The sequence below is a fragment of the Nelumbo nucifera genome, chromosome 2 (genome assembly GCF_055504915.1).
Source record: "Nelumbo nucifera cultivar China Antique chromosome 2, China Antique-T2T, whole genome shotgun sequence".
In the NCBI taxonomy this organism is placed as follows: Eukaryota; Viridiplantae; Streptophyta; class Magnoliopsida; order Proteales; family Nelumbonaceae; genus Nelumbo; species Nelumbo nucifera.
Window position 1 is genome coordinate 79,235,366 of NC_142650.1, and position 22,529 is coordinate 79,257,894.

Genomic DNA, 22,529 nt, shown 5'->3' on the forward strand with positions numbered 1-22,529 from the left:
CCACAACTTTTCAAAATGTCTAAACCTCACCATGTTAGTAAGTTTTTATTTCCCAAAACTAACCTTCCGTTAGTGCACCGTTAATGCTTCTTAACAAAGGTGTCCATGTCAGCATAAATAGCAATTTTCATGACCAAATTACCCTTGAATGGTGAGTTAGAGGAAAAATGGTCTTTTTCAATTTTCGAATTTCTTGTTTTTTTTTTTGCATTTTTAGTGTTTTGTTATAATTTCCAATATTTTTTATAATTTCTGTTCTTTTTTTACATTTTTCTATTTTCTACAATCTATAAATTTTCTTGTATTTTTTGTTATTTATTTGCAATTTTTGGTGTTTTTTCTACAACTTTTATTTTCTGATTTTGTTTTTCAATTTCTATAGTTTCTATAATTTGAAAATATTTTTTTTATTTCTTTGTAATTTCTATATATTTTTATATTTTTTATAATTTTTTATGTGTGTGACTCATTGTGACACTAGCCGCTCAAGTAATAGAGTAGTGAGTAGAGTATCATTCCCACGAGGACTTATGTAGCAACTACTAGTAATAAATCAGTCTACTGTTATCTGATCAACCGAAATGTAAAACTAATGAATATCTGAAATCCTAACTACAAAGCTATTTCTAACACATTGGACCAAACACCTTGTATGCAAGTGAGGAGACAAGCTAAAGATGCATAGAAAAATAAATTCAGCAACTAGTTTCCTAGGCAATTCGAGTAGAATAGGATTCAACCTTGGTTTGATGAAATCCCAAAGCAATGAACAGCCTCTCTCGAGCGCATGCTCAATCTATGCATGAGTGAAGGTTCTTCTATCAATAGCAAGAATCTAATCCCCATGCATGCATTCAGATCTAGCAATTCTAGGGCTTCATTTCAGCTGGATGATCATCAACTCAGCTGAATGAACACCAACCGAATTGTGCAAGTTATCTCTAACCTTGCACTCAATTCGACTCTTGATTGGCAGATCTGAATTCTTAGAGTCTTTCTCAAGCACTCTAGGAATTCCAAGAAAGAGGAACAAATCGGCCAGATTGAATTAAAGCTACCTGAATTCTTTCTCAAGTAATTCAGGCATTACAAGTTCATGATCTAAAATCACAGATCTGATTTTATAGAATAGCAGTTCGGATCTCACTATTTCATGATCTGAATTTACAGATCTGAGATTAGAAAATAGCAATTCAGATCTTGTAAATTCATGATATGAAATTTCAGATCTGAGATTTCAGAATAGCAGTTCGGCCAACAATCTACAATTGAAATTCTAAACAAGAAATTTCAAGATTGAATCTACTTTACTCGAATGAACTTAGAAAACAAATTATAGAATTGAATTTACATAAAACATGCTTTGATTACAGCAAGAAAGGAAAATTTGATGGAGAAATTACATAAATCTTAGCTGAATTCGATTACCAAATTGTGCAGAAATCAAGTGAGGATGAAACCTTGATCTCCAATTAATTTCTCCCCCTTCGAATTCAACTTCTTCTTCTCTTGAAGCTGCTTGTTCCTCCTCTCTTCTCCTCTCTTGCGCCTATCTCTCTCTCTTCTTCTCTCTTAGAACAAGAGCTCAAGGAGAGTTTGAAATCAGATGTTGGACCCTTTTTCCTCCTCTAGAGGCCTCCTTATATAGGCTTTCAAGGAAGCTCTTGCCTCTTCTTGAAGTCTCTAGAATTGGGTGTATTACACCCCTCATGAACCTTCTAGAGTGCTCCCTCCTTCTCTTCAAGAAACTTCTAGGAGTTGTCGCCCCTAGCTCCCTTTGGGCTGCTATTTGGGCTGCAACTTAGCTTGCTTTTGAGCACATGTAGGCTGCACTCTAGGCTATTCTTTGGGCTAAAAATGGGCTGGGCCAAAATTTCCTTCTTGCTAGGCTTCTTTCCCTTGGGTTTTCCAAAGAGTTAGCTTGCACTACTTGGGCCGAATGAAACTCCCTTGCTCTCAAGGCTGGACTGGGCTGAACTTGATAAATTTTTGGGATTTCTTTTTTTGCTTTTGCCTTCTTTTTCTTGAGTTGGCTACCCCTGAAATCTTTATTGCAATTAAGCTAAAAATAGGGCAAAATTTAATTAAACCAGCATAAAATTTCATGCAAAAACCTCATAAAATATAGATAAATTGTAGGTTCATCAAATACCCCCACACTTAAGCTTTTGCTTGTCCTCAAGCAAAGACTTCAGCCATAAACTAAACATTCCCCCCTTCTGTTCTCACTATTTACCTAGTGAACTTTTTAAGATAGAAGTGCATTGAGTAGCCGGGGAACTGTTGTAAGTGCTCAACTCTTATTCTTGTAAATTACCATTTAATATATATAAGATCCAAGGAAAGGAGAATACGAATTTCATCAAAGTCCAGCCTTCACTCCCAATCAATATATATCAACTCCTTAATTGTCAAAGTTAATAATCAAATTACACTAAGTTTCACATCTGTAACTTTATCTTAATGAGAGTTCAACTTAGTACGCCCACTTGGACCTCAACTGTCACCATCATTACTTATTTCTAGGGGTGAGTGCATTTTATGCTCCATCTGACCCTTTTCTTTTTTTTTTTTCTGTGTGAGTGCATTTTATGCTCCATCTCACACATTTTTTTTTATTTTTTATTTTTTTTTCGGTGTGAGTGCATTTTATGCTCCATCTCACACTGGTCACATGCTTGAGGTAGATAAAAAGACTCGTGTTCTGAGTTGCTAGTTTTATTATTCAACTCAAAATAGCAGTCATTTTGGGTTGAATCTCATGTATCAGTAAATCAGATGTGCACTAGCTTCCTTGACCATTAACAATGAAATCAAGTGCTTTCAAACACATGAAGATAGTTAGGAATAGTCATGCTGAAAGACATATTCAACTCCCCTTTTCTCATGCATATATCAAACTGGGTTATTCACAAGAATAAAAGCTTAACAAGTACATTCATAAAAATCACCTAATAAATAGCAATGAACTTGGGGGGTTCCAGTTTACTTGGATATGTCATTGCCTACAAATGTGTGTTGGGGTGAATGAAGTGCATGGTTTCAGCCCCCAAATTCTAGTTCTCAGGCTCACTCCCCCACATTTAAGATGAACATTGTCCTTAATGTTCGTAGTGTTAGGGAATCACACTTTCTAGAGCAAACTGAAGAAAAGAAAAGGATGAACACTGTCTTGAAAGAATTGGAATTTTGAGAAGAAGATCTTTATTTTGCCAACTAATCTTCTAAAAGGATAAATGATAAATAGATGCCTTAACCTGTTCATGATCAAGCAAAGAAGATTATTGGTTATCAAGATAAACAATGGATGTAGGGGGTACAGTACCGCCCATTAAATATGGTTTCAGGCGCTAACCATTTACTTTAAATGTGCCCTGAACCGGGTTGGTGATTTCTATAGCCCCATGGGGAAAAACCTGTGAAATGGTAAAGGGTCTAAACCACCTGGATCTCAGCTTACCTAGAAACAAGCGGAGACGGGAATTATATAACGATACCTGTTGGCCTACATAAAAGTCCCGTCTCAGCAAGTTCTTATCATGCCAGTTTTTGGTTCTTTCTTTATAAACTTTGGCATTCTCATAGGAAACAAGTCTGAATTCATCCAATTCATTCAATTGCAACCGCCTTTTAGCCCTTGTGGCCTGAATGTCAAAATTTAAGAATTTAAGAGCCCAATAGGCCTTGTGTTCTAATTCAACTGGTAAATGGCATGCTTTACCAAAGACCAATCTGTAGGGGGACATGCCAATGGGTGTTTTAAATGCAGTTCTGTATGCCCACAATGCATCATCTAATTTGATGGACCAATCTTTTCTAGCAGATGCTACGGTCTTTTCTAGAATTCTTTTGAGTTTCCTGTTAGCCAACTCCACTTGGCCACTAGTTTGAGGGTGATAAGGGGTAGCTAATTTATGTGTAATTCCATATTTCTGCATTAACCTCTCAAATTGGCTATTGCAGAAGTGAGTTCTCCTATCACTAATTATAGCTCGCGGAGTGCCAAATCGGGAGAATAGCTTCTTAAGGAAGTGTACCACTTTCCTTGAGTCATTTGTGGGTAAAGCCATTGCTTCTACCCATTTGGACACATAGTCAACTGCAACAAGGATGTACTTATTACTAAAAGAATTCGGGAAAGGTCCCATGAAATCTATACCCCAAACATCAAAGATTTCACAGATCAAAATATTGGAAAGGGGCATTTCATTCCGTTGGGCAATGTTTCCTGATCTTTGGCATTTGTCACATGTGGACACGTACCTATGGGCATCATTGAAAATATTACTGCTAGCAGCTCTTTTTCTGTAGTGGTGTAATTGAGTTGGGGTCCATTCAAGGTTCTTCTAGCATAGTAAATTGGCTGAAAATGTTTGTTCATTCTTTGTCCTAGAATAGCTCCTATAGCAGAATCACTCGCATCAGACATTAATTCAAATGGGAGGGTCCAATCGGGTGTTACCATGATAGGTGCATGGATCAATTTGTCTTTCAAGATGTTGAAAGCATGAAGGCATTCAATTGAAAATTCAAAAGTCACTTCTTTCTGAAGCGAGGTAGATAATGGCTTGGAAATTTTTGAGAAATCCTTAATAAACCTCCTATAGAATCCAACATGTCCTAAGAAACTTCTCAAAGAACGAACAGATGTTGGGGGTGGCAATTTTTTAATTGCCTCCACCTTGGCCTTGTCGACTTCTATACCTCTTTGAGAGATCTTGTGGCCAAGCACTATGCCTTCTTGCACCATAAAATGACATTTCTCCCAATTCAACACAAGATGTGTTTCTTCGCATCTAGTAAGCACCTGTTCCAGATTAGTTAAACATGCATCAAACAAAGAACCGAAAACTGAAAAATCATCCATAAAGATCTCAATAAAATTTTCAACCATATTAGAAAATATAGACATCATACATCGCTAAAAGGTTGCTGGGGCATTGCATAACCCAAAGGGCATCCTTCGGTATGCAAATGTACCATATGGGCAAGTAAAAGTGGTCTTTTCTTGGTCTTCTGGTGCAATTGGTATGTGGTTGTACCCTGAATATCCATCCAATAAACAATAATACTCATGCCCAGCTAGCCTCTCTAACATTTGGTCCATAAATGGGAGAGGGAAATGGTCCTTCCGGGTGGCTTCATTTAAATTTCTATAGTCAATACACACACGCCATCCCGTGACGGTTCTAATAGGGATGAGTTCATTTTTCTCATTTGGAACAACAGTCATACCCCCTTTTTTGGGCACAACTTGCACAGGGCTTATCCAAGAACTATCAGAAATAGGATAAATGATCCCGACATCTAGTAGCTTAATTATTTCAGCCTTTACCACTTCTTTCATGTTGGGGTTCAGGCGCCTTTGGGGCTGAACGGAAGGCTTGTTGTCCTCTTCCATCAAAATTCTGTGAGTACAGATTGATGGATTAATGCCTTTGATATCCTCTATCTTCCAAGCTATAGCATTTTTGTGTTCTCGCAGCACTCTTAATAACTTTTCTTTTTGTAAGGGATTTAGTGCTGTGGAAATTATTACGGGGAGATCTGATGGTTCCTCAAGGAAAGCATACTCTAAATGGGAAGGTAATTGCTTCAATTCAAGGGTGGGGGGTTCTTGGGATGATGGCTTACCTGATGGTCCAGGCAATTTGCCTAAGTTCTCTAACTTGATAAACCCCTTTCCCTTGAATTGAGGCTTATCATTTAGGTATGCTATCATGAGGTTTAATTCTTCATTTTCTCCTTTTTCTAGGTCTCCCTACTGGAGGCAGAGTTCAAGAGGATAAGCTAATCTACTTACCTGGAAGCATTCATCAATTGTCAATTCAATGGCATCAATCATAAAACAAGAATCATCACTAGAGGGTGCATGTTTCATAGCATCAGACATTTTAAAAATAACCTCCTCATCTTGTATCCTAAGGCTGAGTTGTCATTGTTGGACATCAATCATTGCTTTTCCAATAGCCAGAAAATGTCTCCCTAAGATCAGTGGGACTTCTACATTATGCATGTCTAACACAATGAAATCAACTGGAAAAATGAATTTGTCAACTTTAACTAAAACATCTTCTATGATCCCCCTAGGATGTCTAATGGATCTATCAGCCAATTGTAATGCCACTCTAGTGGGTTGGGGTTCATTCAATCCCAAATTCTTGAAGATAAAATATGGCATTAAATTGATGCTAGCTCCTAGGTCACATAAAGCTTTTTCAATTTTGAGATTGCCTATAGTACAAGGAATAGTGAAACTCCCTAGATCCTTAAGTTTCTAAGGCAGCTTGTTCAGAAGGATAGAAGAACATTCCTCATTTAAAGCAACTGTAGCCACATCTCCCAGTTTCCTTTTGTTTGCCAATAATTCTTTCAAAAACCTTGCATAGTGTGGCATCTGGGCTAAAGCATCAGTAAAAGGGATATTAATGTGTAAACTTTAAAAAATTTCAAGAAACTTACCAAATTCCTTCTCCAATTTCTGTTGCTTCAGCCTGTTAGGGAATGGAACTTGTGGCTGCTGGTGCATCCCTTGTTGTGCTCCTGGTTGTTCCTTCTTTTGTTGTCCAATCCCAAGACTTGTTTCTGCCTTGGGTTCAGCCCAATTCTTCCTTTCTACCTCGGGCAACTCTTTTCCACTTCTTAAGGTAATAGCTTGCACCTGCTCTCGTGGATTCACTTCAGTGTTGCTTGGAAGAGTTCCCGGCATTCTGGAAGAGATCAATTGTGCCAATTGCCCCATTTGGTTTTCCAGATTTTTGATTGAGGCTTCCTGGTTCTGGAACCTGGTTTCCGCACTTGTTATAAATTTTGTCATCAGTTCCTCCAAATTGGACTTTGGTTCGGGCTGATGATAAGTCTAGTGGAAAGGCTTTGAAGTATGCTAACTTGGCCAGGGCTGATTTGAATGTCCCCTCCATCCTGGGTGAAAGGTATGATGACTTTGGTAACCCTGCTGTCTTGACGAATTACTAACAAAGTCAACTTGTTCAGTAGATGGCCTGAACTGATTGCCAACTTCGCAGTTAGTGTTGATGTGGCCTTCCCCACACAATTCACAAGTAAGAGGCTGCACATGCATGGCAGCTATCTGCATTTCATCAATTTTCTTACTGAGTGCTCCTATTTGTGCAGATAGTGCTGTATAAGTATCAACATTATGCAAGCCTTGCTGTTTCTTAGTTTGAGTCCTTTCAGAATGCCATTGATAGTTGTTGGCTGCCATTTCCTCAATAAGTGCATGGGCAACCTCAGGAGTTTTATTATTTATGGACGGACCCTTCAGCTGCAGCATCTAATATGGTCTTATTTGAGTCGGTAAGACCATTATAGAAAGTCTGCACTTGCAGCCATATGGGAAGGCCATGATGAGGAACTCTCCTCAACAACTCCTTGTATCGTTTTCATGACTCGTATAAAGATTCCCCCTCTTGCTGAAAAAAAGTAGTGATGTCATTCCTCATTTTAGTAGTTTTAGAAGGGGGAAAATATTTAGAGAGAAAACGACTGGCCATTTCACCCCACGTAGCTATTGATCCTGCCGGTAATAAATTCAGCCATGCTTTGGCTTTATCCTTCAAAGAAAATGGGAATAACCTCAGCCTAATGGCATCATCACTTACCCCATTGTGTTTGAAGGTGTCACATATTTCTAAAAAGTTAGAAATATGTGCATTGGGATCTTCGTGGGCCAAACCACAGAATTGCATCGTGTTTTGAATCATTTGTATGATGGCTGGTTTGATCTCAAAGTTGTTAGCAGCAATATTGGGCCTGATAATGCTGGAGGCAGCTCCAGTGAGTGTGGGTTTGGCATAATCCATCATAGTCCTCTACTCAGCCATTTCTTGAGCTTCTTGAACTTCTTGAGCTTCTTGCTAGATTTGTCTGGTTGCTCTTAGACGGACATGGAGGGTTCTTTCAATCTCTGGGTCGTAGAGGATTTCCTCCAGCTCGACTCTGCTAGAGGAAACTGTGAAAGTCAAGGCAGTAAACCAGATAATACAAAAGAATATAAACAACTAACCTTATTAAAACTGAAAATGTATAGTGAATTATTGGAATACAAAAACCTACATCCTAAAATAAATAAATACAGCTAACTAAAAGCAGATCTGAACCAACATCTTATTCAATATACAAAATTCAGTAGCAATTTACAAATTCTTAATCAGCTAAAAAATTTTTCTTAGTAAACAGGTCTGAAATCAGTAACCTCTGAGATTAGAACAACAGTTTACAAATTCCTTCTCTTCACCTTGCTGAAATCAGATGAGATTACACAGATCTGAACTGTTGAGATCAGATCTGAAATCTCAGAAGCTACTGAAAATAGCAATAAATAAAACAACAGCTACTGATACTTAGAACAGCTGTGACTGCTACTAAGATCAGATCTGCATTCGGTAGCCACTGAGAATAGTATAGTAGTGTTCAGATCTGATTGCAGAAGTGATAGGTAAGGTATGCAGATCTAAAGTCTCATTATTTTCATAAGAAAAAGTAGACCAAAAAGAGCAGAAGCTATAGCAACTATGTTGAGTTCAGATCTGCAATCTCTGATTTCAGAAATCTTCAGCAATAAAAATTACTTTCACAGATCTGAAATCTTAGTTATTGAGAACAGCCACCTGCAAATTCCAAGCCTAATATCAAAGTAGGGCTGAAATCTATTGCAATTAGGTCTGAAATAGGATTGAACCCAAGAGCTTTAGGCTTCTTCTTCTAGTCCCAACTTATATGTCTTGTATGTAGCAATGAATTACAGAGACCTGAAATCAAATATGCAACTACAACAGCCATTTATGTTACTGTGAGGTTTTACAGCATCTGAATTTATAGCAGCTACTTATTCAATCATAGCAGCTACTTGATGCTAGGACAGGGCTGATATAGAAATTCGGCAATGGGTGCAAGTGTATTCAGATCTGAAATCAGTGGATTAGATCTAAAATCATGCGCAACCTGAGATTGAATCAGTGTATCAGGTCTAAATCCATACATATCCACTGATTCCAAATCAGGTCTGTTCTAGCTTGCTTCCCATATAACTTGCTTCCCAAATACTACAACCAAATCTGAATTAGGGCTGGAATCAAGAGCTTTAAGCTTCTTATTTGAAGTTCCTATTTGTATATCTTGTATGCATCAATTAATTGCAGAGACCTGAAATCAAATCTGCAACCTTTGCTACTGATAGCAGCTGAATTCAGATCTGAATTCAGATGGTTTCAGATCTGTAATCTGAGTTCACACCACCATCCTAATAGGGTACAGATGTTGTACATGATTTCTACACCTTGGGATCTGAAGTTTATGAGGGTATATGCAAAAATTCATTACACCTTCAGATCTGTAATTTTTTCATTTCAGTAGCTACTGATGCTAAGTTCAGAGTAGCTAGAACCACAATTATTAGGGCTGATATGAAAATTCAGCAAGGAGTATTGGTGTATACAGATCTGAGATCAGTATATCAGGCCTGGAATCATGCAACACCACTGATCTTAGATCTGTACACTAGTTGTTCTAGCTTGCTTCTCATCAGTCCTAATGTATCTTTGAATGGGGGTGAGTTACAGATCTGAAATCAGACCTGTACTCACACCATTTCAGATCTGATCTTAGATCTGAAGCTCAGATTTGAAAGCAGACAAACCATTTTTTTTTCTTTTAAGATGGAAGAAAACTAAAAGAAAAGAAAGTAAATTAACCAAAATCTTTTTATGTGAGTGCAGATCTGATTGTTGAATTCAAGAAACAAGTAATGCAATCAGATCTGTACTCTTTTGAGATAATGAAGCTAAAAAAAAAGAAAGTGATCAGATCTACATAAACTCAACTAAAACTGAAATTAAAGATGGAGCAATCAAGTACTAAGAGAGGAAACCGGCTCCATCAATGAAGCCATTGCATTCAAAACTGAAATTTAAGATGCACAATTGGAAACCAGCAATGAATGCAAAGCAACAAATCAGATTAACAGTGGCCAATGGTTCCTAATATTGCTACAATAAATCCTCGGCAACGGCACCAAAAACTTAATGTGTGTGGCTCAATGTGACACTAGCAAGTGCACTAGCCGCTCAAGTAATAGAGTAGTGAGTAGAGTATCGTTCCCACGAGGACTTATGTAGCAACTACTAGTAATAAATCAGTCTACTGTTATCTGATAAGCCGAAATGTAAAACTAATGAAAATCTGAAATCCTAACTACAAAGCTATTTCTAACACATTGGACCAAACACCTTGTATGCAAGTGAGGAGACAAGCTAAAGATGCATAGAAAAATAAATTCAGCAACTAGTTTCCTAGGTAATTCGAGTAGAATAGGATTCAGCCTTGGTTTGGTGAAATCCCAAAGCAATGAACAGCTTCTCTCGAGTGCATGTTCAATCTATGCATGAGTAACGGTTCTTCTATCTCTAGCAAGAATCTAATCCCCATGCATGCATTCAGATCTAGCAATTCTAGGGCTTCATTTCAGCTGGATGATCATCAACTCAGCTGAATGAACACCAACCGAATTGTGCAAGTTATCTCTAACCTTGCACTCAATTCGGCTCTTGATTGGCAGATCTGAATTCTTAGAGTCTTTCTCAAGCACTCTAGGAATTCCAAGAAAGAGGAGCAAATCGGCCAGACTGAATTAAAGCTACCTGAATTCTTTCTCAAGTAATTCAGGTATTACAAGTTCATGATCTGAAATCACAGATCTGATTTTATAGAATAGCAGTTCGGATCTCACTATTTCATGATCTGAATTTACAGATCTGAGATTGGAAAATAGCAATTCAGATCTTGTAAATTCATGATTTGAAATTTCAGATCTAAGATTTCAGAATAGCAGTTCGGCCAACAATCCACAATTGAAATTCCAAACAAGAAACTTCAAGATTGAATCTACTTACTCAATGAACTTAGAAAACAAATTACAGAATTGAATTTACATAAAACATGCTTTGATTACAGCAAGAAAGGAAAATTTGATGGAGAAATTACATAAATCTTAGCTGAATTCGATTACCAAATTGTGCAGAAATCAAGTGAGGATGAAACCTTGATCTCCAATTAATTTCTCCCCCTTTGAATTCAACTTCTTCTTCTCTTGAAGCTGCTTGTTCCTCCTCTCTTCTCCTCTCTTGCGCCTATCTCTCTCTCTTCTTCTCTCTTAGAACAAGAGCTCAAGGAGAGTTTGAAATCAGATGTTGGACCCTTTTTCCTCCTCTAGAGGCCTCCTTATATAGGCTTTCAAGGAAGCTCTTGCCTCTTCTTGAAGTCTCTAGAATTGGGTGTATTACACCCCTCATGAACCTTCTAGAGTGCTCCCTCCTTCTCTTCAAGAAACTTCTAGGAGTTGTCGCCCCTAGCTCCCTTTGGGCTGCTATTTGGGCTGCAACTTAGTTTGCTTTTGAGCACATGTAGGCTGCACTCTAGGCTGTTCTTTGGGCTGAAAATGGGCTGGGCCAAAATTTCCTTCTTCCTAGGCTTCTTTCCCTTGGGTTTTCCAAAGAGTTAACTTGCACTACTTGGGCCGAATGAAACTCCTTTGCTCTCAAGGCTGGACTGGGCTGAACTTGATAAATTTTTGGGATTTCTTTTTTTGCTTTTGCCTTCTTTTTCTTGAGTTGGCTGCCCCTGAAATCTTTATTTCAATTAAGCTAAAAATAGGGCAAAATTTAATTAAACCGGCATAAAATTTCATGCAAAAACCTCATCAAATATAGATAAATCGTAGGTTCATCAATTTTTATGTTTTTATGTAGTTTATATTTGAAAATATTTTTTTTTGAACTTTTTCCTTTTTTCATGTCTAAATATTAAAATGATAATATATTAACACTCGTTAATTTATTTTGTATATATTTTATATTTTTATATGAAGGTTAAAATGGTAATATGTTAGCACCCGTTAGTCTGTTTAACATCAAGTTTGTGACATGGTGAGTTTTAGACATTTTGAAAAGTTGTGGTGAGTTTAAGAGAAATGGTGAAAACTCATGGTGAGTTTTAGACAATTTCCTATAATAAAATGAACTAAAGTGACTATTGTATTTCATCATGAACAAAAGGAATTGAAAACTATTTGCATGAAACTTGAACCTATAACAATATAATATAAATTTCAAGTATATGAATATATAAATTTAAGTCGAATTGAATTGGATTTATGAGTTTGCATATGGGTGGATCTATATTTGATTCAATTATAAATGAACCACGTTATGATCATCCTTAATGAGATCAAATTTGGGCAATCAGATATAGTTTGCAACCTGATGCAGGGTCTTCAAAAGATCAATCACCTATCTCAACCAAGATGCTTTAATGGGATGAAGAAGAAGGGGCTTTGATGGATATGAGAAGAATTGCTAGCGAAAAGGAGTGTGATGAGAGAGGAGACTACCTATGAACCATAGTACTTTATCTATAAGGATGCAGTCTAACCAACACCCAATCTCCCACTTTGAACTTTCTTTCAATTCTTTTCTTATCAGCCATTTGCTTCATTCTATTTTGTTCTTGGTGTAGATGGTGTTTCAAGAGTCTAATTGTAGCCTCTATTGCTTGAAGGATTTTGTCAACTTCCTCATTAGTTGAATCACCTACCAAATATGGTATATGAACTAGAAGGGGTTGACCATACAAAACTTCAAAGGGAGTTGTATAGCAGTGTGCTGAGAGGTGTTATACTGGTATTCAGGCAGTGACAACCACTTTACCCACTCCTTAGGTTGATCACTAATCATGCACCTCAAATAATTTTTCAAGCACCTATTAACCACCTTAGTTTGCCCATCTATCTAAGGATGGTATGCAGTTGATAGGTGTAGTTCAATCCATTTAAGCTTGAGTTATTCTCGCTAAAATTTATTGATGAAGACCATATCATTATCACTTAATTACAATACTCTTTGGCATGTCATGGAGTTTATATACTTGATCCAAAAATCATTGGGTTACAATTATGGCTGAATAGGAATGACAAAGATCCATAAAATGAGAATATTTGCTAAGTCTATCAACAACAACAAAAATAACATCCTTACCATGGAAGTAAGGAATCTCTTGTATAAAATCCATAGAAATATCCATCCATAACTTGTTAGGAATGGATAAAGGTTGTAGTAACCCTAGTGTGATCTCTGGGAAGCCTATGGTCGGCTCAAAAACGCTCCCAACTCCTCCAAAAACTGATTTCGAGGTGATGTTATTGTGCCTTAGGTACAAACTTCCCTAAGATCCTCACCTCTCTACCTCTTTTCTCAGTCTAGAAGAGGTTGAGGACATTGGTTCTCCAGGATCTTAGAACTGCAAGCAACCTAGAGATCCCAAACTCGAGCTAAAGTTGGAGTGAGAGACTTACCTCTCTCGTATGTAACCTTGTCAACGATATTCCTGCGGCTGAGTTGAATGAAGAGAGGACCTAAATGATCTCAAAAGAGGTTTGAAATGGTTGAATTCTTAGAGATTTCACGTAAATTTCAGATCTGAAACACAGTGGATGAATTTGGAGTTTTACAAAGGTAGAGTTAGGAATGAGAGTTCTATAGAGGTTGGGGAATGCCTCTAAGGTTTCTCCTCTATTTCTCTCCTCTTTAGATCCGCCCAAGGTCCTCTCCCAGTTTTTTACAGAGCTTGATTTCTGTCCTATTTATAGAGAAAAACAAGGGAAGAGGTCTAAAACTCATCCAATCAAAGAGCTTGGGCTTCAAAAGAGTTTTACAAGAAAATGGGGAAAGATTTTTCAAAAAAAAGGTGCTCAATTTGGGGTTGATTTTTGTGGGTTTTGCATGTCCAATGGGAACTTGGGGTGTGCCTATAATGGCAATTTCGTATTTGGGGTTGTCAGTGGTATAAAATGTAAATTTGACCCACTTAGAAAAGCTATTTTGTCTTTTCTTAGTCTTAAGTGGGGATATCTTTGGGGTTTTGGGCTTTTTGGGTCTATTAGGCTTAATTTCATTGGTCCAGATGTTTGAGCAAGTTAGAATAGGTCTGACATCAGTCATCATTGTTGGATGGGTTACAATCCAAAATATGGATGGCCAAACCAAGTTTAATGGCTAGCAAAATTTCAAAAAAGTTCTAACTAAACCCGAGAATAAGTTTCCCAGAGATTTTGAAATCTAAAATTTTTTGATCAATCTTGCATTAAACTGGACCAAATTTGAAACCAAAATTAAAACAAATTGTACTTGATACGGAGTCCACAAATAGTAGCTGCCAGAGTGGTACTTCACACCCAAAATCAGTCCCAAAAACAAGCCTCCAACTAAAGATAGCGCAGTGAATGAGAAGCCGATTTAGCAACCCTGTTTTTTACAAAATTGCTATCCAACTGCCTTGAATCAATTGGAATTTGTGAGCCTGATTTCCCTAATGCTTTTCTGGCAAAAATATAGTGAGAAAACTAATAAAAATCAGTTCTTTCAATGCCTAGGTCGAACTAGGGTTTCTAGGAGACAATAGTGAATAAGAGAGAGCAAGAGAGTGAAGAAAACAAGTTCTATACACTCTCTTCCTCTTAACTCCTTTATATGGAGCACTCTCCTTGCAAGTAGAGAGGTAAGGCTATGCATGGGGGTATCCTTGAATGGCAAAGGAAAGCTGGGAGCAAGGAGGTAGACTAAAGGCTAGGGCAAATGAGGTGATAGGATGATGATCTCGTTATGAGTTAGACCCCTATTTATAGGGAGAGATCCCGAGATTCCAAAAGGAAGGAGCCAAAAGTGTTTGATTTCCATTAGGTAAGAGAATCTTGGATTTGGTGTCAATTGTTAGGGAACACTACTAGGGTTTCGCCATGTGTCTTATGAGATATCTCAAGGACGAGCTTTTCTTCTGTTTGAGGATTTTCATAATACACATGTACTACTTCCTTTTGTGACCCTTTTAAACTGACGTGGCATGGATGACATCACTACTTATCTCGCGTGTCCTCTTTTAAGCCTGTGAGGCATCCCGTCACGCGCGTTATTAGCGACGCATGTGTTTCTTTTACTTGCTTTTGTCTTGCGATTACACCTGTTGCAGTTGTGTAATGGGCTTAAGCTTATTGCAAGTCTGTGCGGGTCCTGAGCTCATCGCAACTCATTTTACATCATGAGCTCATCACATGTCTATGTGGAATCCGAGCTCATCGCAGATGTGCGATGAGTTATGGACTCATCGCAAGCATTTGTGTAGTATTGGTTTAGCACCTTCTGTGCTCTAATGGTCTAGGTGACCATCATGTACCTACATTAGCCCCCTTGCTTATTGGTAAGTGGGAGTTTACCAATAAGCATTTTTGTCACTAGGTTTTCTTTGGAGATTTGTGGCAGAGCAAAGAGAATGGGGAATTGCAGGTGTCATGGCACCTTCTTTTGCTTTCCCAATGTTGGGTCTGGTGATCATTGTTGTTCTTTATGGGGATGCACAATGGACTCTATGCGTAAAGAATTTTAATTTGGGTGGGTTACTAGCCCCCCTGCGTATTGGTAAGTGTGAGCTTATTGATAAACATTCTTGCATTCAATTTAGTGGTACTATTTGGATGAGAATCAGGAGCATTTGTTTTGGGTTAAATTTTCGCTCTCTCTGTGATTCAGTCCCCTTGTCTTTTGACAGGTTGCTTTCTGTCAAAGAGTAGCTTTGTGCTGAATTGATTGGCAAAGTTCTCAGCCCCCTTCCTATCGACAGAAAGTGACTTGTTAAAAAATAATTACTAAAGTGTGATATGAGTTTCCAACCCCGTTTAGTTAAGGGAAATCTATCAATTTTGATTTTAGCCCCCCAATTTCGCGATAGGGGAATGCTTTGCCAAAGACAGTTGAAACCATCGTTTTGATTCTCAGCCTCCCTATCTTTTGCAGAGCATTGTCTATCGTGAAATACTTTGGTTGAATTGGTTATCTATGTGGGGGCTCTTCTTGGCCTCCATTTGGGTTAGAGGGTATGCATAGTGTGCTGCAATCTGTTAGGTGAATTGGTGAGACTGACCATTATGCACGGGTTATGTGGTATTCATCATGTCCTTCACGTAATTTTCGTCTCCAGTTAATGTGCTATAGACGTGTGTATGGGTCGGGGATTAGGTGTCCTCTTTTCTTAGTGGTGGTTTGTTAACGTGGCGGTCCTTTTAAATTAATGTGCCACTTGATAATTTTCTTTTGCATTCTTTTCGGTTGAGTGGCAGCAGGGGAGTTGTAATCATTTCCTTTGATCTTCCATGGCACCATTAGAAATTCCAATCTCGTGCAAAGAATAGGGAGAGGAATACCTAATATGGGATCCACGCAAAAATCTCCTCCTAACGTAGGTGTTCACACCCAAAGAGGGTACCTAATCCTTCCTCCACTAAAGATGACACAGCTTAGGGTGAGGTAGGATCAGCAAGAACCTCAGATTCTTCAACAAGAATTGAACAGGGTAGTGAGCACAACTTCAAGATTGTTTCTTCCACCAAGAAACAATATCAATATCCAATCTTGATCACTCCAAGAGGTGGAGATCGAATAGGGTAGGGCAGCAAGAATAGAGAGAGAGAACTGGAAGTAGAAAGCAGTAGAACTGTGTGTCTATTTTCTAGTTTGCCCTTCTCTTTATATATTACCCTTAAAGAGTCAATCTCCTAATCTGATTATGAGTTTCTTGATCCAAATCTTTATTTGGATCTGGACTCTTTAAGTGATAAGGCTTATCCTTTATCTTATCTGCAGATCAGGATTGGCTTTTCCTAATCCAATTAGAAGTTTCCTAATCCAAGTCTTTATTTGGATCTGGACTCTTTAAGTGGATAAGAGTTATCCTCTTATCCTTATCTGTTGATCTATACCCAGATTCACTCCCTATTTAATTAGTCCAATTAACCATGTTCGAATTGGGCTTTAGGCCCATTAAGCTTTCAGGCTCACTTCTCTTTAAGTGCTAGCTAGTTTGGTTCTCTTTGCATGGTGTGGGACCCTATCATTGATCTCCACATCAGCCACGTGGGTTCAGCCCAGCCTCTGCTACAAGGCTTGGCCGAATTCACTGCTGAATACAACGAACTCCTGAGTCCATTAGTATGGGCTCGTAATGGGCCCAACATTTACACTAAATGGTCATTGGGTCCAACCATCTTATGAAGGCCCAAGGACTGTGGGCAGATGTGAGATTAGCTCATCAGGTTTATTATCTCTAAATGGTCTTACACTTAACCTCTCAGCCCATAATGATCAAACACTGCCCGACAAGAGAGGACCTCTCCCTCGGTTGCAAGGTACAATGTTGCATTCTCTACTCACATGGATCCCAGGAATTAAAATCTTTTGCAAACATTTTGTGAAACCATAATATATATGTATATCTCTATATAAATATATTTTACAAACCAAATCTTAACAAGTTCGAAATCAACTTCCGATAGTTTAGGTTTCCATCAGAGAGAGTGCATTCCCGATCATTCACTTTGTCCGACAAAGGGGATGATCCTGTCAGTATGATCACCCACTCAGGTGAATTCTTGGATTGCCCCAACATATCCAAGTTTTGATTGCCGCTAAGGATCTCACTGATTGGCATATCAAAGACAACCCAATATGACACATAGTGCAGTACCATATTCGAGTCTAGGGGTCAGGTGTAACATTCTAATTTTGTCCATCTGTCTCCAAGGTCTAGGGCAATACTAGAATTTGGTTTGGTTCAAGGTTTCTAGAAAACCCACACTACATGTACCTCAGGTCTCACACTGGCAGTTGAGACAAGCCACCCCAACCCACATGGTGGCACATCAGTGTCAGCCTTGGCAGGATAAATCTCCCTAGATCTATCCAACGGCTATGAAGATTCTAAACTAACATGAGTCTCTTAAGTGTTTAGTTTAAGGGTATTACATAGAAACACACCATAACAACATGAATCAATTATGCACTTTATCATTTACAATAAATGTCAATAAGTACCTCAATCTGATTGGTGCTAAGGGCATACACTATCTAACAACAACTACTTACACTTTGGTCCAATTGGGTACAAATCGGAGTCCCATACTTTCCACGTATTTCTTAAACACTTTTTGTGTCAGTGGCTTAGTCTATGGGTCTGCCACATTCTCCGTTGATGCTACCTTCTGAATCTGGACATCCCCTCTACCAACTATCTCCCATAGTACGTGGTACTTCCTCTCAATGTGCTTTGACTTTGAGTGGGCTCTAGGCTCCTTGTCCTGAGCAATTGCTCTAGTATTGTCACACAATAGTGGAATGGGTGATGTGCTAGATGGGACAACTCCTAATTCTTGAATGAACTTCTTCATCCAAACGGCTTCCTTGGCAGCTTCACTTGCGGCAATGTACTCAGCGTCGGTATACCTTAGGATCTGTAGTGAACTACCATCGGATACTAGACAAAACTCTTTTGTCCTTCTAAGGTATTTGAGTATGTTCTTTACAGCAGTCAAGTGCTCTTGTCCTAGGTTAGATTGATATCTACTTACCACACTCACAACTTGAGCAATGACTAGCCGAGTGCACAGCATGGCATACATGATGCTCCATATGGCAGTGGCATAGGGAACTTCCTTCATGCCCTCAATCTCCTTAGGAGTCTTGGGAGACATACCTTTGGAGAGAGTGACTCTGTGCCTGAAAAGAACATTTTCTTTCTTGGAGATCTCCATGTTGTATCTCTTGGCAATCTTGTCAACTTAAGCAAATTGGGATAATCCTATTATCCTCTTCGATCTATCTCTATAGAGTCGAAGACCCAAGTTGTAGGAGGCTTCTCTAAGATCTTTCATAGAGAATTGCTGTGAAAGCCACACTTTTACCATAGTTAACATCCCTACATCATTCCCAATGAGTAGGATATCATCTACATACAGAACCAAGAATGTAACATTATCTCCCACTATCTTCCTGTAAACACAAGGCTCGTCCAGATTCTGCTCAAAGTCAAATTGTTTGACAATAGATTCACACCGGATGTTCTAGCTCCTACAAGCTTGCTTAAGTCCATATATAGATCGATTAAGTATACACACCATGTGTTCTTAATCTACAACAATGAATCCTTGTGGTTGCTACATGTAAATATCTTCAGTAAGATCTCCGTTCAAGAATGCGGTTTTGACATCCATTTGCTAAATCTCATAGTCATGGTGTGCTGCTACAGCTAGCAGGATCCTAATGGATTTAGGCATTGCCACGGGCGAAAATGTTTTATCATAGTCAAATCCCTCTTTCTGAGTGTACCCTTTTGCCATAAGACAAGCCTTGTAGGTCTCAACTTTACCATTGGAGCCCTTTGTCCTCTTATGGATCCATTTGCAGCCAATTGCTTTTACCCCAGGGGGTGGATCTACAAGTATCCAGACTCCATTGGTCTTCATTGAGTCCATCTCAGCTCTCATGGCATCTACCAACTTCAAGGAATCTATGTCCAACATAGCTTCCGTAAAAGTCACGGGATCTTCCTCACTGTTCATGGCTTCCATCAAGTAACTTTCTTGATCATAGCCGTAACGAATTGGAGGCCTAGATACCTGGGTAGATCTCCTAGGTTGGTTATTGTTGTGGCACGATTCGGACACTCCTAGCTGGCTACTGACTGGCTCCTTGTTGGCAACAAATGACACCTGAGAAGATGAAGAAGAAGGATTCCCGGGGATTTACCCAGCGGGAATACTCCGAAGCTTAAGTTAGAACGCTGGAGAGGAAGAAGAGAGAGTATAAAAGGCTAAGAGTGTAGATCGCGCTAGATCACTATATCTCGAGATTAGCTCGTGAGCAAGTAAGAGTGCAAGTTCAGATCTAATTGCCCCCACTCCTCGAGCTAAGAGTGTTTCCTTAGCGCGGGGAGTTCATAAAGTGTGACAGATTGATTTAACTAAAATTCAAACTTGATTGACTGCTCATATTAAATGCCTGCGTGGAAATCAGGGGGTTTTCTGACTTTTCGAATACTAAAAAATGTGCTAAAGCGGCCCTTAACTCCGGATGTCGTGCAGCTATCATTACCCCAATCATGGGATATGTGTAGCCAGTCACATTTTGGTTTCAGAAGGCGTGCGGTCGGCTTGACTATGAACCATCGGATCTGCTTCGATCTGGGCCGTTGATTCGGGGGCACAGTGACTATAAATAGGAGGACCCCCTGGGCCTCATTTCCTTTCATGCCATCTTGCTACCTTCGGATTTTGAGGTTGCACATCCATCTAATCTACCCGAGTTCCTCAATTTACTTCATTTTGTCTTTTCCGGTGAGTCCCAATCACTGTCAATCATGTCTGGGTACCCATACCATACCTACCACCGGGGCGGTAACCAGGACAACGATGCTCCCTCGAGCTCAGGGAAAGCTTGGGAGTAGGTCCTAGAGGCTTGGGAGACCTCCGGTGATGTAGCATCTACTTCTTGGGGGAGGGAGCCTGACACTTTCGGTCCTTTCTCCATGACGGCGGAGAGACTTAGGTCTCTAATCCACTATTTTCACCTCCCTGGGGACCTGGTCTACAGCCTCCCCACTGGCAACTTCCCTTGGGAGCATGGTCCCAACGATATAGTTATCTTCCAAGAATAGCTCGAGGCTGGCCTGCGTCTCCCTCTGCACCCCTTAATAGTGGAGGTGCTAATCCATCTTAACGTCACCATCGATTAGCTTCATCCCAACGTTATTCGGAACATGGTTGGGACTATATCTTTGTGTTATGAGTACTATCTTCCTTTTAACCTTGACATTTTCGCCTCTATTCTTTGTATAAAAAATGCCACTCTTGGGGTTCCACTAGAGAGGCGCTTTTACTACCTCTCTCCCCGCTATGGCTATAAGCTCTTGTATGAGCTACCGAATAAGATTCTTGCTTGGAAGCGGGATTATTTTGTAGTCCATAACCCCAAGGGGTGGCCCTTCCCAACTTCTTGGAGGGGTGCCATCCAAGACCCCGGGGCCGAGCTGGACCCCAAAACTTGGAAAACGATGCTGTCCTGGGCATCGGTAGGCTTCCTCTGTTCGGACTACTTGACCAAGGAGAAGCTCGTTCAGGTCAGCCTGAGTCCGGGTAGGTTGTCTTTTTAGGTCGCGTAGTGCCTTGTAGTAATATTGTGTATACACATGTACTATGTTCTTTACCGAACTGATATCTTGTGGTTTCTTTTTTGGCAGCCATGTCTGGTGTTGATTCACGCCGCCTCCTCTCGAGCAACCAGAAGCGCAAAGTGAAGAGGTCGCACCCCGACTGGACCCCCACCTCTGGGGGTACTGAGTTCGGGTCTGCTGAGCCATACTTCACTTCTCCACCGCCCGAAGTTCCGCCGCCTCCATCTAAAGGAGGTGCTGGCAGGGCCAGCCTCGAGGAGGGCGAGATCCCGTAGCAAGGGGTGGTCCCTCTTGGTCCTTCTCAGCCATTTCCCTACCCGCGGTTCCCAGTGGGAAACTGGGAGGGTGTGAATGATTTCGTTGTGGCTCGACAGAGGAGCCGAAGGGCGATTTACAACGAGGAGGTCGCTAAGTGGGGGGCAGTGGAGCCTGGGGATCTTTCCATGCTTGCCGCCTCTCACTTTATGGTGGTAAGTGGTCGTTCTCTTCTTCTCGTCTTTCGCTTCCTTTTGCTGTCTTCTGACTCCAGTCTCTTGTTGGCAAGTGAACACCGCCATCCATGCCTTGGCCTTCCAGATGCACGTCCACTCCGGCGATGCTCGTAACCAGAAGATCATCGTTCAGAAGCTCCAGGGCGAGCTCGACCGGATTCGGGGTGAGCTCCTTCACACTTGCAAGGGGAGCGAATCCCAGGAGCTGCTCGTCCGAGACCCGGAGGCGCAGATTGTCAGGCTTTCTAAAGAGAGCACGTGCTACAAGGAGGAGTCATTGAGGGTGGCAGTGGAGAGGGAGCTCCTTCGCCAACAGGTTTGGGACTTGGAGTTCACTCTTCTGGACCAAACTCAGAACTTCGACAACATGGTGGAGGCCGAGCGGGAGAGAGCGATCTGGGACTTCAAGGACTCCCAGGAGTATCACAACCTCCAGGTGGAGTATGGCTCAAGCTCGTACTGCTCTGGATTCAAGCTCTGCCGCTGGTTGGTTTGAAAGAAATTTTTCGGGTTCAACCTTGATGGCATCACCCTGAAGGGGCTTGTCTCTCGAGATGGTGGACCAGGCGGAGGAGGAAGAGCCTGACTCCCCGGAGGATGAGGACGAGGTGGACCCTTGAGGCTGGCGGCGTCAATTTTCTGCTCTAATTTTTGGTGGCTCCCGGGTGTCATAAACCTGGTCTTTGAAAAGATCTTGTTTGGGTGGTTGTGCCCTTTTTACCTTCTACTAAGCTTTCTCGAGCTGTTTTGCTCGTTTTTTTTTTTAAGTGATAATGAAATTCCTTTCTTTTTCTTCTAAGTATGGTGTGCTCCCTTTATTTATGCTAAAGTGATTTCGTCACTTGAGCTTTCAGAGCTACATGCTCGAGCTATCCTTTAACGTTTGAGGCATCTCTATGGTGTACCGTGAAGTGATTACCATGTGTGCTCGAACTATGCGTTCGTCAGTTATTCCTTAGTTCAACCAACGTACTG

General features: G+C 40.1%; 1 protein-coding gene and 1 non-coding gene across 2 annotated transcripts; one reads left to right on the forward strand and one right to left on the reverse strand.

Moving 5' to 3' along the window:
- Positions 1–6,883: 6,883 nt before the first annotated feature.
- LOC148802358 (uncharacterized) lies at positions 6,884–7,294 on the reverse strand. The gene has a single exon (XM_088897881.1). The coding sequence runs from the start codon at positions 7,292–7,294 to the stop codon at positions 6,884–6,886; it is 411 nt and encodes a 136-aa protein (XP_088754007.1).
- Positions 7,295–7,359: 65 nt separating this feature from the next.
- LOC148802359 (small nucleolar RNA R71) lies at positions 7,360–7,466 on the forward strand. Its single transcript, XR_016083241.1, has one exon. It is a non-coding gene; the product is annotated as a small nucleolar RNA R71 (small nucleolar RNA).
- Positions 7,467–22,529: the final 15,063 nt, after the last annotated feature.